The 18000-nt window shown below is 38.6% G+C and overlaps 1 protein-coding gene across 1 annotated transcript in view; it reads right to left on the bottom strand.

Annotated features, from left to right (window-relative positions):
• Positions 1-17992, bottom strand: part of LOC139944481 (nuclear protein localization protein 4 homolog) — a 29229-nt gene extending 11237 nt beyond the window's left edge. Inside the window, exons 1-9 of the mRNA XM_071941508.1 lie at positions 17889-17992; positions 15589-15669; positions 14469-14581; positions 12607-12777; positions 11713-11761; positions 10517-10611; positions 9335-9458; positions 8486-8665; positions 7511-7597 (exon numbers count right to left, since the gene is read on the bottom strand). Of these exons, the coding sequence (XP_071797609.1) occupies positions 7511-7597; positions 8486-8665; positions 9335-9458; positions 10517-10611; positions 11713-11761; positions 12607-12777; positions 14469-14581; positions 15589-15669; positions 17889-17903 (915 nt within the window). The 5' untranslated portion in view covers positions 17904-17992. The remainder of the gene's footprint in view (positions 1-7510; positions 7598-8485; positions 8666-9334; positions 9459-10516; positions 10612-11712; positions 11762-12606; positions 12778-14468; positions 14582-15588; positions 15670-17888) is intronic.
• Between the last annotated feature and the right edge of the window lie 8 nt (positions 17993-18000).

The following is an 18000-nucleotide window of genomic DNA, read 5'->3' as shown; positions in this document are numbered from 1 at the left end:
CTAGCTTCTTGACAATAGTGTCCAGGGTCTTTAAATATACAGGACTGGACTAGCAACTGAAATATTTTATTTATTTGATCAATAGCACAATTAGCACCAATAGCAGGATAAATACGAAATGGGAAGAAATTTTCAGATTCAGATGTGGCAGGAAAACCCCAATGTGGGGAAAACTCATGCAATCACGTAGTGACTTGAAACCCATGCCACATGCAATGCTCCGGTCTGAGGTGGGATTAGAACCGGGGTTTCCAGAGGTGAAAGGCAGGGAAAAAAACTACTGAGCCAACCTGATACATCCATCCTACGTACCTCCTCAAACAAAAAGGATTTAAATTATTTGAACTTTTGTTTCACTTGAGATTTTGAAAATAAGTGTTTGAATTGACAAACATTTGGTATGAGAGTGGTCATCTATGCTCACTTCCCTACAAAAATAATACAGGCCTGGTATTTAAAGGCAATGAAGGCGATTGCCTTCATGCCCCCTAATCATTGCCTTGGTGCCCTTTAAACGCTCAAGTAGAAATTTACAATTTTCCTCACCCTTTTCGCCTTGGTACCCTTGCCCTTTCAAAAACAAAGCATACAGACTTGATCATAAGAGTACACTTACCAAATAAATACAAAAACAATGCCTTTTACAAGAATTTGCAGTATGCACATTTGACTTTACGCAGTCTGTATTTGACCTATTTAAGTACCTAACTTGGTTATATGACCCATTTAGAAGTTAAGTACTTTTCCACAGTTTTATCAAAGTTTGTAAATACTCTGACAAAGAAAAACAAAAAAGTGGCTTACAATAAAGTTTTAAACCATGCCACAGCTGCTTGAGGTCAAACAAACCTGATGGGACTCCAATCTTGGCATAAAATCAACTTTTCGTGTCAACAACTTTCTCCAAAATAAAATCACGCCACACAATCATGAATAATTTATAATTTCTACTACATGTCCTTGGCAATGGAACAATAGTAGGTTTCAAGCCAAACATGTGTTGTGGTGGTGTTTGGGAGGTGGGGAGGGGGGGGGGAGAGAGGGGGAGGGAGAGGGGGGGGGGGCTAACTGGATTCCAACTGTTACAGTGTTGAGAAAGTTGTTAGGAAGCTTAATTTTTGTTAGTACACACGCACCAGGCCTGGAACTTCGCTCTTGAAGAGGTGTAGTAGTTTTCCTCGCGCAAGGGGGGCACTCAAATGTTAGTTGAAACCTTGCAACGGGCACCCAAGCAAAAGCACAGGACACCACGGCAATTGCTTTGAGCGCCGTTGGTTGATTCAATGCCTGATGTGTTACTGTTTTTTTCTTTAAGTGTTTTTTTTCTTTTTTTTTCTTTTTTTTCTTTTAACTGATGATCACTCCAGGTAGCTACAACTATTGCTAAGGAGCTGCTATAGAAATCTCTGCAATCCAGACCAAGCCATAGTGCCAATGGGAACACCCCCCCCAAAAAAAAAATAAATAAATAAATAAATAAAAACCTGAAAAAACAAAAACAAACAAAAACATGTTAAGCGCATTGGTTATTGGGGAATGCGCTTTGTACAAATTTAGTATTAAACCACTAGGAACAAAAGCAGAGAAACAAAGCAAAAACATAAAAACTGACAGAAAATTAATGACTCCATAATCACCAATACATACAAGTGTGTAATTATAAGTGAATGAAGTCAATGTGGGCTCATTATGCACCCTCTAAAGCAAATCTTCCCACAAGAGGGGACCTCCGAAAGATGTGCTAAAATGGAAGCTTCCTTTTGACAATAAAATCCTGATCTACCTCTAAAACACACATGTATGTATGATTCCATATCTAATACAAAAACCTTCACAAAACCAACGTTCTTTACTCACTCGATCACTCCAATTCAACTAAATGTATATTGTGTACATGTGGTGCAGTAAATATATTTGTTAGCAGCATTGTGTTTAGAGTTGCCAAAGTACAATTGGAAAAACCATTTTTACATTGTGCAATGTTATAACAAAAGAATATTCTGGAAAACAAGTTCTGCCTTCCTTGTCCACATTGTCATTCGGATGTGATAATGTGCTCAACCTGCAAATAAATAAATAAATGAATAACTTTTGGGGCGGTTGGATGACAACAACAGGTGAAATCCTCGGCAGCAGATTGGAATGTGGCTATTTATGGGCTTGACGCTCAACCAATCCTGTGACAACAAACTGGAATTCGTGTGAAACGTGGCAAATTCTGCTCCGTTGGAACCATTGTTTGTGATCACCCCATTCTTGCATAATCACAACTTACAAACAAACAATGTACACAGTGGTCATTGACTTATATGATGAGATATATTTAAAGGGAGTTTGCAGCAAATGCATTTAGAATATTTTTGTTATGCATATAATTATTTATTTGTTCTTTTTATCTTGTTTGTATTAATCATTTCTTTGGGTGTATGTTGTAGCTGAGCGGTCTACTTCACCAAACCCAAGCTCTGGAGTTGTCAGCAGCAGAGTGTTGGTTCAAATCCTGGTCATGACACTTGTACCCTTGCGCAAGGCACAACATAATTGCTACATAAAAAGTTGGGAAGGTTCTGGATTCTACAGCCAGGCTCGCAGTGCATGATACCCATCTAAATCCATTTGAACTGTGAATGGGGTAACCTTGTTTCAGCCCCAGGAGTAAATGGCAACATGATGGCACTTGATTTTGGTCGATAGTCCAAACCATTTCACCTTGAAGTGGTCATCCTGCCATGTGATACAAGGCGATCTAAAATTGTGCATTTTGAAATATTTGTCTTCTTTGGCTTATGTTCATCATTGGTCTTTTACCTTATGTTTTAGAAAAATTTTGTTTGCACATTTTCAAAATGATTTATTCATTAGAAATGTTTATTATTTACTTTTACTGTTTCTATTCTCAAGAATAGCAGACAAGGTGTTTGAGTGCACTTGTGTTAATCCTATCTAACTCAAGAACTGGGACAGTCCAGAATTCGCCTCAATTTTATCTTAATTGTTAGTCCGTCAACATCAAGATAGATCTCAATAAATTTGTATTTATTATCAGCTGTTACGCCAAGTAGGCCCATCAAGTATTCCTAAAACCATTATCGGCACCAGCAGCCAAATGGGGACACAAGTTACCACTGTACTACATCAAACATCTCTACCATTGCAGAAACCAAGTTACTCCCGGGTGATTAGAAGCAATTAAAATTGTATGTTTTCCCTGAGGAATCAAATATCACAACCAGGATTCGAACCTGCAAACCCTGATAACTCAGCCACCAAAACTTAAGTTTGATACGAGAGACCACTTGGCCAAGACACCCCACAAACATTTGCGCTTTTTTTTTGGAAGCTTTTCAAAAATATTTAAAATCTCTTTGAAATCAGACTCACGTAGCAGAGGATGTACAATGTACTAGGCCTGATGCCCTGAAACAATCATTTTTATCAAATCTGGACTATCACTGATCATTTTGAAGAGGTAAACACCCAGATTTCAGGGTGATGACGTAGGACATCATGTTGCAACAGCACAATGATGATTACACAATACAGAATCCTGTTCTAATAACCTGGCTAGGTATTTGGTATACATGTATACTCAGTATCGAGTGCAAGAAGCACTTGATAAACACAATGACAAACTGAACTACAGGGCAAGTTCGGGTGGGTGACAAGAGTTTACTAGCCAAAACCAACACACGCAAAGGCCCAGTGCACATCGAAAAAAGAAGAGGTTCACCCTGGTTTGATTGGCAGCATGTTGCCCCACAGCACCTTGTAAACCGTTACATGGTGCTACATGTATATAAAAGGAGTAGGTCTCATCATTCAAACGTAGTCCCACAAACCTTGCAGGAAATATTGTATGTTAAAGCACTTTTAGACCCGTCTTAGTGCTTAGTACCCACCATCGCAACTAACTTTGTTGCATATTCACGTTTAGTTGTCCATCTTGGCTTTTTGGTCAAAGATCACGATGACCCCGAATCGTTTTCAACGGTTGAAAGGCTATGTTTTGTTTACGATTTTGACACAAGAGGGCGCTCGTCAACAATTTCGCACATGCGCAAAACTAACTGTCAGCGAGTAAGGCCGTGTCCGAATTGGCGACTTTGGCTACAGCTACGGCTAGATCAGCGCATCTGTCAGTGTTGAAGAATGGCAGACGCGCGCGCCCTAGCCGTAGCTGTAGCCGAAGTCGCCTATTCGGCACAGCCTAAGCGATGGTGGGGTAAAGGAAAAAATGCCTCCAGGGAGCAGGGAATGAAGTATACACACTTCTAAAAAATTGCAAGAAAATACATTTGCTCCTCGGGCTTACATGTAGGTTCTCCCCATTACTTCCGTAAACAAAGCCCTCATTGTTTAAATAGATGTTTTTCTGCCATGCTTGCAAATCGTGATCACCTATTTACCAAAGTCAATTCAACTCTGGAACTAATGTTCAAAAGTCAACTACCATCAGCGGCATGGTGAACTCAATTAATCAAGATAGCGGGGTCCTAATGATCAATCTACAATCAACAACTTAAGTTTTGATTAACCCATTTTAAGGGGATGCTATCACAGCTGGGTTTTTTCTATTGGGCTTTTTAAAGGTACATTCAAACAATTTTACTATCGGATCCTTCCTTACTCTAACACAATGCAACGCAATACCCCCAACCCCTTTCCCTCCAACTAGTGTAGCCACTGAGATATATACTGAGGCCTGGAATTACACACAGGCCACAGAGGCCATGGTACCCCTTCATAAGTTTCCCATCGACTTTAAGATTTATACTTTAAAGGCAGTGGACACTATTGGTTATTACTCAAAATAATTATTATCGTAAAACCTCACTTGGTAATGAGTAATGGGGAGAGGTTGATAGTATAAAACATTGTGAGAAACGGCTCCCTCTGAAGTAATAGTTTTCGAGAAAGAAGTAATTTTCCAAGAATTTAATTTTGAGACCCCAGAATTAGATTTGAGACCCCAGAATTAGATTTTGAGGTCTCGAAATCAAGCATCTAAAAGCACATAACTTTGTGTGACAAGGGTGTTTTTTCTTGCATCATTATCTCGCGACTTCGACAACCAATTTAGCTCAAATTTTCACAGGTTTGTTATTTTATGCATATGTTGAGATACACCAATATATATTGAGAAGACTGGTCTTTGGCAATTACCAATAGTATCCAGTGTCTTTAAGTGGCATATTACTCAGGTGGGATTTGAACCCACAACCTTTAAAATTCTAGACCAGTGTCATACCAACTAGACCACCGAGATTGCCCGGTAGCTAGAGACAGTTCAAATCCTATGTTTTAGCAGGGGGTAATGCACCGATTTAATAGATATTAAATTTATGGCCAAGAATGAAAAACAAAAATGACCCCTTCATGACTGATGCCAGCTGGTGCATAGGCTCCGGGAATTGTCAACAACTGCAGTCAAAGATCAACAGATCCCGCTTGGCTATGCTGGGGTCAGAGGTCAAACTACTATGCTGGGGTCAAACTACAGGACAGCTTGATGGACTGTGGTCTCCATCAGGATTTTAAAGTTTATGAGGTCAAAGAGCGCCCTTGGCCTAAATGTCATAGAGGTGGGTTGAATCACACGTCTCTGCTTATGGTAAGGGGGGAAAATGAGCACTTAAGTAAGCAGAACTTCTGTGCTTAGCATAGGAGTATCTCACAATTTAATGCACAAACTTCACTTACTACTAAAGCATTCTTTGCTAACATAGCTAGTCAAATATATATTTTGTGGAAACCCTGTAGTAGAGAATGGTGACTGTAAGTGAGAATTCTGTGGTAAGCGGTGAGTTATGAAGTTGAGCCCTGATCATAAAGCTTGTGAGCACATAAACTTGCTAAGCAGGTTACCAGACAACATTTCATGAAGTTTACGTTGTTGCAACTGGTGCCCTACTCAATTTTTGCTTAAAGCAAAGAGGTTTGCTAAGCAGTATTTTCTACAAAAAAGCTCGATGAAATAGGGCCCTGCTTAATAATAATAATAATAATAATAATAATAATAATAATAGGCATTTGTAATGCGCCAAATCAATCTTCACACATGATAATGTTCAAGGCGCTTGTAAGAAAATGTTTTTTAAAGTAAACTATCGGAAACCATTCACAAAAGATAACTTGTTATTTTTTGTTTGTATTTTTCTAAGTAGCAAGATTTATCTGTGATTAGCAAATATATGTGCCTGATAAGGAGATGGTACAAACTTTGCAACAATTTGTCCCCAACACTTTTTTTAAACATTTTCACAAACAAAGCATCAACGGGGTCAGAGGTCATGTATCACGTAAGTTGTGTTGCATGAGAGTCAACATAGGAAATCAAAATTTGGGAAAGCACTTCAGTGCACATTGATACTGACACCAGGCTTGGGTGGTGGTCCCAGTGGTTCCCATTTCCAAATTTGGACTGGTAACACTTTTTTGAAGTACCTGTTTTTGGTGTTTTTTTCCCGGTATGGGTCATTACCTTTTTAATTTTTTTATTTTCCCGGTACGAGTCATCTTCAGGAGCCAACACTCCAAAAGAGAATTATTAGATGGTTGTACCTGCAAGTTTACTATTATTTATAGTTTATTATTAATATCCACACCATGCAAAGCTTCAAACACCACTATGAAAGCTATGGAACAGATTCATTGGTCTCCATCTCCCACAGGAAATCAGCAACCCATCCTGAAGGGAACCAGTTTCCTTTCGACAGGGCAAATGCTTCTTAATTGAGATGAATAAATGATTGGAACATTGATTTTGGGGACACTCATTCCAATCTTCTAGTTAAAAAAAAAAAAAAAAAAAAAAAAAAACAGTAACAAGTTAAAGTTCAACAAATACTGAGCTTACAATATTTTTGAAAAAAACACATTTTAAATTTTTTTTATTAGCCAGAGGCTACATGCACTTTCATATCATGCTTATCTTGAATGTTGCAATAAAAAGGCAGGATGCAACTTTGACTGTTTGCAGGATTGGCACTGATACAAACTTTCAGAATGGAAACCAATCAATCAATTAAGCATTATTATAAGAGATGTTAAATTTGCATCGGGGAAAGAATATTAATTTTGGTTTTTACCAAAACACCGATGTGTGTTAGCACTGTATACTCAGTACTTTCCAGAGTCCTGTGAAAGATATCACAGGCATGTTACTCGGGTGGGATTCAACCCCAACCCTTGCAATTCTAGAGCAGTGTCTAACTAACTAGACAACCGAGGTTTCCCAAAATGTCATGGGTTCGAATCCCACCCGAGTAAACATGCCTGTGATATCTTTCACAGGGCTCTGGAAAGTACTGAGTATACAGTGCTAACACACATCGGTGTATGGGTAAAAACCAAAATTAATATAGCATTATTATAATTATGGATCTTGTATTTTGTTGTGACAAGCAATGACTGACAATTACTATGGAAGACAAAAGCCCAGTTGAGAATGTTTTTCTAACAGACTATCCTGAAATCAAAGAACAAGTAAAGAAATTGCCATTACGCTTACCTTCCGTAGACCCATTTTACTTGCGACAAATTCCACAACTTCTGCATTGATGTCTGGTAAAAGCTCTAAACTGTTGACTGTAGATTTCTGTGGATAAATAGAAATAATCAGTATTAGTGTTGTACCAAAAAACTACCGGGGTTTTCTCCCAAGGATTTTTTTCAAAAACTGTGGGGCATTCTGGACCCAAATTTTGAAAGTTTGGCCAAAGCAAACTGAATTGAATCAAGGTCCCCGGAAAATGTTCTACTTTGTGTTAATCTTGGTTTTGATGCTTTTGGTAAATTTAATCTGACGGCAAACAAATAAATAAATTAGAAAGAAATGGGGGGAGACTAATCTGCAATTGGCCCAAAAGTGGACTAAATCAGCTAGCTTGCGCATAAGGAGAACCCTGCTTACTATCTTGGGGGTGACTCTGCATTTTTGGCTCAAGAACCTCGTACCATGGAATTATGCCATTACAACATCATACCAGTCACAGTTTGGACACTTGTCATGGCATTTGAGCTAGTAACCATATTCTGGTAAGCATAAATTTGTTGTGTTTTACTGCTTTTGTGCTTAGGAAGCTCTATAAAATGTTGTTGAACTGCGGTGATGAGGTTATTTCGGTTAGGCTTGGTTTCAAGATGGCTGACTTTACAAACTTTCAATGAAATTCTTTAAAATGAAATACCCTGAAGCATAACAACTAAATAATGTGGTAAAATTACAAAGACCAAGTCCCATTACTTGAAATGAAATGAAGGCTGTAAGAACAAGAATTTTCAAGAGATCTACCTACAACATGAACTGCTTCTGGTTACAGACCCGTATCTGTGTAGCTCTCGGAAATTGTTTCAATTGGTCAGTGAACTTTTACGTTGGAAACTTGTTTCCAGTCATGGCTGCCACAACACACCCCAGGCAGACGTGTGAGGTTTGTACAATGGGTCAAGATATTTCCAACTATGAAGTATATTTTCATCTCACCTGTGGAGGTTCATATATTGCTGACACTGTTGCTTTGATACCTAGTGGTACATCTTTGTGGTGTTCGTATGTGCCGTACAGGATACCGACGCGCTGGTTCCCTGTCTTCCTCCAGTAGTCCAGGAATCGATCGAACATGAAGGGATTTTTAAACATTACATTGTCTACGTGTCGATACGTCTGCAGAAAAAAATCACAAAAATATAAATATTTTTTTTCTCTCAGAATAAGTCTTTCTGCAACTTTTGTTAGTATTAATAATAACAATAATATAAATAATAATAGTAGGTACTTGTATTGCGCCAAATCAATCTTGATGTTCAACACTGGTTCACAACAGAAAAATCATAACAGAAAAATCACAACATATAATTTTTTTTTCTTTTCTCAAAATCATTATTTCTGCAACTTTTGTTACACTGGTTCATCTTTAGAAATCAATTGAGAATTCCATGAAAACAGTCTTCTATGTCGATAGGGTTTAGAAATCAATTGAGAATTCCATGAAAACAGTCTTCTATGTCGATAGGGTGAAGAAAATAAATTTGAATAAAACTGTTCAAATTTTCCATTATTTGACACTTTTTTCCTTGTGCTATCTCTGCCGTTCTGTTTTGTCACTCAATTTTGCAATTTTTCTCTAGTATTGTGCATTACACAACAAACAGGACCAATGGCTTTACGTCCCATCCCAAGGACGAAGCATCATTATTAAGTGTCTTGCTTAAGGACATAAAGGACATAGGTTTCATGACTCTCGAACCCACACTCTGGTGAACAGAAACACCAGGGTTTGAATTTGGTGCTCTTAACTGTTCGGCACGGACAAGCAACGTGATATGTACATACCTGCCTATTTAGTGTGATAGCACTGGGTTGACATTTTGTGCATATACCCCCCGGCCATGGGGCATGTTCCGTACAACCAGGCTTAATCTTCAGGCTGATGTTTTCAAGGAATGCAAACTTGCCTCTGTGTAAAAGAAAGCGGGAATGAAAATAAAAAATAAAATCAAAATCAAAAAGTGGTTTTATAAGCAATAAGGTGCTAGAAATTTGTAAACCATCTCCACTAGGCCACAGGGCCATGTTTCACAGAGCTGCTTAAAGGCCTGGACACTATTGGTAATTACTCAAAATAAATGTTAGCATAAAAACTTACTTGGTAATGAACAGTGGAGAGCTGTTGGTAGTATAAAACATTGTGAACAAACGACTCCCTCTGAATTAACATAGTTGTGAGAAAGAGGTAAAATCTCAACCAAATATTTTAAAGCCTTTTTAGGCATCTGAAAGCAAACAAATTTGTACAACAAAGATGTTTTTTCTTTCAATATTATGGCAACCTCGATGACCAATGAGTCAAAATTTACCAGATTTGTTAAATTGATGCATATGTTGGGCTACATCAAGTGAGAATACTGGTCTTTGACAATTACCAAAGGTGTCCAACAGCCGATTAATCCTATCTCGAGTTAGGATGAGTAACTAGTCCTAACTTTGGATTAATCTTTAGGTTTACATGTTACGGTGCAAGGCTGGGACTCGTCCTAAGTCTTTAGATTAATCCTACATGTAGGTTAGGAAGTGTTTGGTAAAACTGACCCCTATGCCTTTAAAGGCAGTGGACACTATTGGTAATTACTCAAAATAATTATAAGCATAAAAGCTTACTTGGTGACGAATAATGAGGAGAGGTTGATGGTATAAAACATTGTTAGAAACGGCTCCCTCTGAAGTGAAGTAGTTTTCGAGAAAGAAGTAATTTTCCACGAATTTGATTTTGGGACCTCAGATTAAGAATTTGAGGCCTCGAAATCAACCATCTAAGCGCACACAACTTCGTGTGACAAAGGTGTTTTTTCTTTCATTAATATCTCGCAACTTCGATGACCGATTGAGCTCAAATTTTCACAGGTTTGTTATTTTATGCATATGTTGAGATACACCAAGTAAGAAGACTCGTCTTTGACAATTACCAATAGTGTCCACTGTCTTTAAAGTCTGAGTGGGTAAGAGGACGAGACTTACTTATCAACACCTCCTGTGAGCTTCCTGATATGTGAGTGGAAGGAGAGATGCTTAATTGGAGGGTCATGCTCATGAAGGTACCTCTCATCGTACGACTGTAATCAATATATCAAAAGAAAATCCAATTTGAGATATGGTGGCCACTAAAGAAGTGCACAGTGGGCTCCATAATAATCAACCTCAGAGTAGGAGGGTCAATTTTGGTTTTACCCAAATACACCGATGTGTGTTAGCACTGTAAACTCAGTACTTTCCTGAGCTCTGTGAAAAACAATTCATAGGCATATTACTCGGTTGGGATTCGAACCATCCACCTTTGCAATTCTAGAGCAGTGTCTTACTAACTCTTGACCACTGAGATTGCCCGGTAGCTAGTGGCAGTTCATAGCCTATATTTTAGATGGAAATTTGCATCGGGATAAAGAATATTAATTTGGGTTTACCCATAGGTTATACACCGATGTGCGTTAGCACTTTCCTTATCCCGATGCAAATCTCTTTTGTGAGATGTGGCCTAGTCTTGGAGACCACACTGGCTCTTTTCAGAGACAACACTCCTACAAAAGGAAATTTATACCAGATTGAACCTGAAGCAGGTCTGATACTTCTTGGAGGCAATAAGGGCGCTTGCCTTTGTGCCCTTGAAATGCTCCAGTAGATATGAAAGGAACACGTTGCCTTGGATCGGACGAGATGGTCTATTAAAAGCGTTTGAAACTGTTTGTTATGAAATGCATATGGTTAGAAAGATGTTTTAAAAGTAGAATATAATGATCCACACAAGTATCACTCGAAATTGCACGGTTTTCCTTTTAAGTCGCGAACTATCACGGTCGGCCATTTATGGGAGTCAAAATTTTGACTCCCATAAATGGCCGACCGTGTTAGTCGACAGGGTAAAAGGAAAACCGTGCAATTTCGAGGCATGTTTGTGTGGATCATTGTATTCTACTTTTACAACATCTTTCTACCCATATGCATTTTATAATAAACGGTTAAAAACGCTTGTCAAAGACCAACTCGACCGATCCAAGGCAACGTGTTCCTTTAATTTCCTCATAGGGTGCCCTTTTCCAAGGAGAAAATTCCTTGGTGCCCTTGCCCTTTAAAAAACGAAGCATACGGGCCTGCCTGAAGTTTAATACTTATAGTTACTTCTTTTTATCATGGAATACTTGTTCAGAAAGTTAGCTTACCTCTAAAGGAACGCAGTGGACACACTTTGCATTGGCCCCATGATGACAACTATCAGAAAGAGAAGGAATATTATCATTAATCTTATAGTAAACCCAGTGTACCAGAAACTCTACCAATGCTCAATCCCGGTTCATACTTCCTGCAAATGCTTCGTGCGCAGCCAAATTTCTTGCGTCACAATTGCAAAAACAGCATGTACCAATGAGAGACTTTTGGATGGTGCTTTTCAACAGTTCTCGCCAGCAGTGCACGTGCTCAGACCTACGCACACAATACTGAGCATGTGCACGCCTGCTCAGAGCTACGCGCACAATACTGAACATGTGCACGCATGCTCAGAGCCGTAAACAAGGACCATAATGTCTGCTTCCACCAGCTTCTCAAAAGTCGTCAAAATCAGCTTCGCATTCAGCAGCAAAGATGAACTAGGTTTTACTTTCAGCTGATCTTTGGTACCAATGTTAATGCATCTCAAAGGTGCTGGCATATCAGCTTTTCAAAAAGTATGGGAGGTCATAAATCAAATGTCTTACAAATATTAAAATAGTGGTTTTTATAAACAATAAGATGCTAGGATTTTGTGAAAAACTCATCAAGGGCACAGGACCCAATTTCACAGAGCCGCTAAAGCAGATGATTTTGGGAGTTCAGAAATAAAACGTCTTGACAATCTATCTTATTTACAATTTAATGTGAACAATGAATCTTGTTAAAACTTTAAGAAGATTGATTGCACATGATGTCATTGACCACCCTCTTTGATGAAACGTGTATTCATGAAAGGCTATCATTGGCTGAGAGTTGTGTGCAGTGCGTATGACTTTCATTGTTCATCAAATGTGGCGGTCGAGGACACTATGTGTAATCCATCTAGTAATTGGAGCTACACCTACAGCTGTTCATCTCTCTCTCTGTAGATTTTGCCGTCTAGCTTGGCAAGGAATTGGTCCACTTCATCTTCTTCAACGCTAGCTGTTGCCGCTGCTGATGATGATGTGCCTGGACGATCCGTCTCTGTCTCGTACATGCCCGGCTGGTATGACACGTATAACATATCTCCATGTCTGTATCAGGGATTAAAAAACATTGTTAGTGCTATTGCGACTGAATAAAAGTAAGGTATAAAACAGACCCAATGCAAGTATCAAATTCATTACCAATTGTGTGTTTATTATTTAAAGGGCCTGGGTGCTTTTCACACAATGTCCACAGATTTACATTAAATTTAAAGAGTTTAAAGTTAATGATAGTAGAAAGCTTCCGTGAAAGTATTACTTGCTGAGGTGCTGTAGCTTTTGAGAAATGAGTAAAACAATGTAACAAAAACTATTTTAGTCTCAGTTTTAGCATGTAAAAACGTATTAACCAGTTATGGTATTTAAACAATATCATGCCATAACTGGATAATACATTTTAACATACAAAATAATTTTTGTCTCACTGTGAGTGAGACGAAAATTATTTTTATGACTTTTTTTCTTCTTCTCATTTCTCAAAAAGTACAGCGCCTCAGCAAGTAATATTTAAGGGAAGCTTTCTACCATAATTATCTTCAAACTGAGTAAGCTACTTCAAAGAAATTTGATGTACTGTACCAGTTCAACTCAACCCATAGGTTGCCAAACTGTACATTCGTTTTAATGATGTTTTTTTTTATGAAATAAACCAATCAATATAAAATGTGGGTTGTATAAGATCAGGGGCCAACTTCATTATGCCCATACGCACAAAAAATTGCTAAGCATAGAAAAATCTTGCTTAACAGAAACAGATTACTAGCCCGAATTCCATTAAGTAATCATGGAAGTGAATAATGCCCCACTTAATTTTTGCTTAGCAATGAAACTTGCCAAGCAGTATTTTCTGCTTAAAGACACTGGACACTATTGGTAATTGTCAAAGACCAGTCTTCTCACTTGGTGTATCTCAACATATGCATAAAATAACAAACCTGTGAAAATTTGAGCTCAATTGGTCATCGACGTTGCGAGATGAAAGAAAAAACACCCTTGTCACACAAAATTGTGTGCTTTCAGATGCTTGATTTCGAGACCTCAAAATCTAATTCTGAGGTCTCAAAAACAAACTCATGGAAAATTACTTCTTTCTTGAAAACCATGCTACTTTAGAGGGAGCCATTTCTCACAATGTTTTATACCATCAACAGCTCCTCATACAACATACATGAAGTTGCGCCCCTTGGTAAAGGACACCTATGTATGTATGGTGTATGTGTATGTTTGTTTTGGTACGATTCAAGGGCACCAAGTCAGTGACCATGAATTGCCTCCAGGTCTGCAAGTTTGATTTGGATAATTCAGTATAACCATTTGTTGTCCCTGTTGGGAAGGTACATTCTGCTCTAACAGCCATGCTCCTACTGGATGATAACCCATGCTTATATCCTTAAAGACTGTGAAGGGGGTAACCCTGTTTCAGACACAGGAGTATGTTGCAACAGGCCCCTGGTGACAGTAGATTGTAGCCCTCACCTTTAAGTGACTCTCTGACCTTATGAGGTTAGACTTTTTTCATAAAAAAAATTAAGGTAAAGATCTGGGGACACTTCTCTGGTGAAATCATTGGCCGAGGACACCACTTGACTGACATAGAAGAAGTAAACCGCACATGAAAAGCTTCGCTTCCTTTGAGAAGATAAAAGCATTTATTTCAAAGGCTTGTTTCGGCTCTGTATGTTAAGACACGTCCTGCTTTGGACGGTGAACAACCCTGGTTGAGAAGTGGTGATACTTACTTGATTTTGTAGGTGTGCAACGTGGCCTTGCTGGTGGGTTTCAAGTCCCTTGTCTTGTCTCTATCAGTGTATAATTGGAACTTGTCAACAGGGATACCAACTGTCTCAGATACCTGCATGGATTCATGGATAAACGGGTACCAAATTATTCATCAGTGCAAAACAGGTGTATTTAAACAAGTTACAGCTTTGATGTAGTCATAATTTTTTCTCAATGAAAGGCACTGGACACTATTGGTAGTCACTCAAAATAGTTGTTGGTATAAAAACTTACTTGGTAATGAGCAATGGAGAACTGTTGGCAGTATAAAACATTGTGAGAAACATTTCCCTCTAAAAAAAACACAGTTTTTAGAGGTAATTTCACACTAAAATAATATAAAATGCTTCAGGCCTGAAGCCTTTCATTGGGCATCCAAAAGCACACAGAAATGTGCAACAAGGGCGTTTTTTCTTTTATTATACTCTTGCAACTTCGATGACCAATTGAGCACAAATTTTCACAGATTTGTTTTTTTATGCATGTTGGAATACACCAAGTGAGAATACTGGGCCCAATTTCATGGCTCTGCTTACTGCCAAATTCTACGCTCACCATCACCATTCTCCACTTGCACGGAGCTGTGTAAGCGTTAAATGCCTGGCTGGTAACGTAGAGTATGCACATGTAAGCCAAAATTCCCTGCTAACCTGTGAAATATGCTTGACGTAAGCGCAGTATTCCCTGCTTTCTTACGGTAAACAGAGCCATGAAGTTGGGCCCTGGTCTTCGACAATTACCAAAAGGGTCCAGTGCCTTTACTAACTGAAGCAAGGTTGAATCTTTGTTCAGAAATCAAACTAATTGAAAGAGAGTGAGATTGGCTGCATGTGGGAGAAACATGTTCTCTAATGTACGTACAACTTAATAAGACCTTTGACCAAATTGAATTAAGACTTTGTTGCGCTGATGTTCAGTAATTGTGTTGTGTACGAGCGGTCACATCAGACTCAAGTTCTGCTGCCCAAATCCCTTTATGACTGAAAAACTCCCTTGCCCCAAAGTATCGGGCCTAGGTCTACAATTATTATCTGTCTTCCAAGCCAAGTAATGGTTCAGACAGATTTTAATGAGCCTTACCTTCTGGAAAAACTTGTAGAGTGTCGTCGCTGGAGGCACATTCACTCTCTTTGTGCCTGCAGGTGACTGGAGTCGGACAATCTGGCAAGAAATTCATGGAAAAGATGATTATTTGTCACCATCTCTTATCCAAGTGGTAGAGACTTGGTAACCAGGTATTGACCCCTCTCATGAGATGGAATGCACGCTGCACAATGTGCGTTTACCATTTTCAGCCATTTTGGGAGTCCTCCTGCTTGTTTTCAAAGTCAGAAATGGTCTGGCTCCTACTTAATATCTTCAGAACCTTATTTCTACTAAAGCCCACAGTTCTCGCAATCTTCATTCCTCTTCTACTTCCCATTTGTGCTTGTCTCCTGCACCCCGCACCTACACCCAGTATGGCCAACAAGCCTTCATTGTTATGGAACAATCTCCCTCTTCACATCGATCAGGCTTCATCTCTTGAATCCTTCAAAGCCATGTTAAAGACTCATTTCTATGCTAAGCTTTAATAGTTATTATAATTTGTGTTTATTCGTAGTTATTGTACAGCGCTTTGTAACTTTTGTAAAAGGCGCTCTATAAATATTATTTATTATTGTTATTAAAGATTAAAAGCACTGCTTGCCATGCAATGGGAAAACATTATGATATAGACCTTGGGTTTGTTCTTTAATGCTAGATAGAATTCATTGCTAAGGAGAAACATACATGTATGGTTGGCTTGTGTGTTAAGTACGCGCCTCTCACAATGGACCGTTCCGGCTTTCCACTAAGCTCCGCCCACCACGCACGTGAGCAAGACACGTGTATGAACACTCCCAATGACCTTCTGCACGATTCTGCCGCGCGTGACAAATATACTCGCACGCATGACCGAGTTTGTCCGACCACAATCATTGCTGTGATTGGTCAAATGGGTGAACGCGCACAGTTTGATTGATAGGCCGGATTGGTCCATTGTGACCCTTGCAGTCCTATATACTTTTTAAAGAAAAAGGGCACCACCTACAGCATATTCTCTATATGAGGAAATTGTAAATTTCTACTGGAGGGCAATTCCAAGCAAACATGGACATGACACCAAAAAATCAAGTTTTTGTCACAACTTTCTTTCCACTTAGAAGTTATAGCTAACATATGAAACCAATTTATTTTTAGTTGTTGACAAGGAATAAACCCAATTTTGCCAAATAAAAACTCAGCTTGGGCTCCATGTAGGCGTGGCTACATTTTCTGGAAAACTGTAATGCGACTGACCATATTAATGTGACTGACCATGGTTTTGCCATGTATACGTAAAAGTTCAAGTTGTTGACCATTTTAAGTATCCTGTTGGATACTCATGTATAAGAGTTGTGTGTTACATATTAGTAACACTTTCACAATCTTTTTGATAGAGGAGATTTTTGAATTGCGACAAGTGTTTTTTTTACCATGTCCTTTTTGTGTAACGCGACTGACCGCTTTTTACAACATTATAACATCCAGAGCAGAAAGCCCACAACATTTCTAATATTATCAATTAAAAACATTGGGTGTCAAGTACAAATCAGCCTATAAACTTAGTGAGAAAGAATATCTCACACAGAACTTCTAGCACCACGATCGAGAAATGACACTGAAAAGTGTAATGGGTAATGCGACTGACCGTGGAATTGCCCTGGAGCATTTAAAGAACACCAAGGCAAAGATCAGGGGCAACAGAGGCAACTGCCTCCGTTGCCTTCGTGAAGTAAGAATATATGAGGTCTGCCCTTGATCGCTTCAAATTCAAGGGGGGATGGGGCTTCGCTATCATTGGGGTGAATGAAAGGGATGACTTTGTTGGGAGAGACATTGCTAGCAGCTAGCTAGGGGGCACATCATTGGGGTGAGATGACTGGCATCCGTCTGACCGAGGGGGGGATAGGTAAGCTAGGATTACAGAATTAGGATTCAAGGAAGGAAAATCATATTTATTATTTTGATTTTTGCTTCCTTTTTTAAATTATAATTTTATTTAAAACTTTTTGAAATCCTTGTTAGTCACAGTTGTTTGATGAGAAAAATCACATTTATATGCCCAGACATGCATGTTTTTATATACAAATTCAAGAGTGAAAGATGCTTTGTTATTTCCCATATGTTTGGCTTTATTACGAAGAATTCAATAACCAATTACAAACAAAATAATATTTAATAACAGCGCCCTCTTTTGAAATAACTTGACAGTTTCAATAGGGAATGTCATTATTTCATTACAAAACAAACATTTACAATAGAAAAGGATAATTCAGCTCCTTTAGTTAAGCACAAAATAACTATGACAAACTTACAATTTCATTCGGCATCTCGACAAGTACGGTGATGTTTAATTTAATGGTCTTTTCGATAGTCGCTTCGTCTCAAAAATATTCATGTCATGCAGGCTGACATCTTTAGCTAAAA

Source organism: Asterias amurensis, chromosome 11 (assembly GCF_032118995.1).
Source record: "Asterias amurensis chromosome 11, ASM3211899v1".
NCBI lineage: Eukaryota > Metazoa > Echinodermata > Asteroidea > Forcipulatida > Asteriidae > Asterias > Asterias amurensis.
Note: the sequence above shows the minus strand (reverse complement) of the source record. Positions and strands in the feature narration are given on the sequence as shown.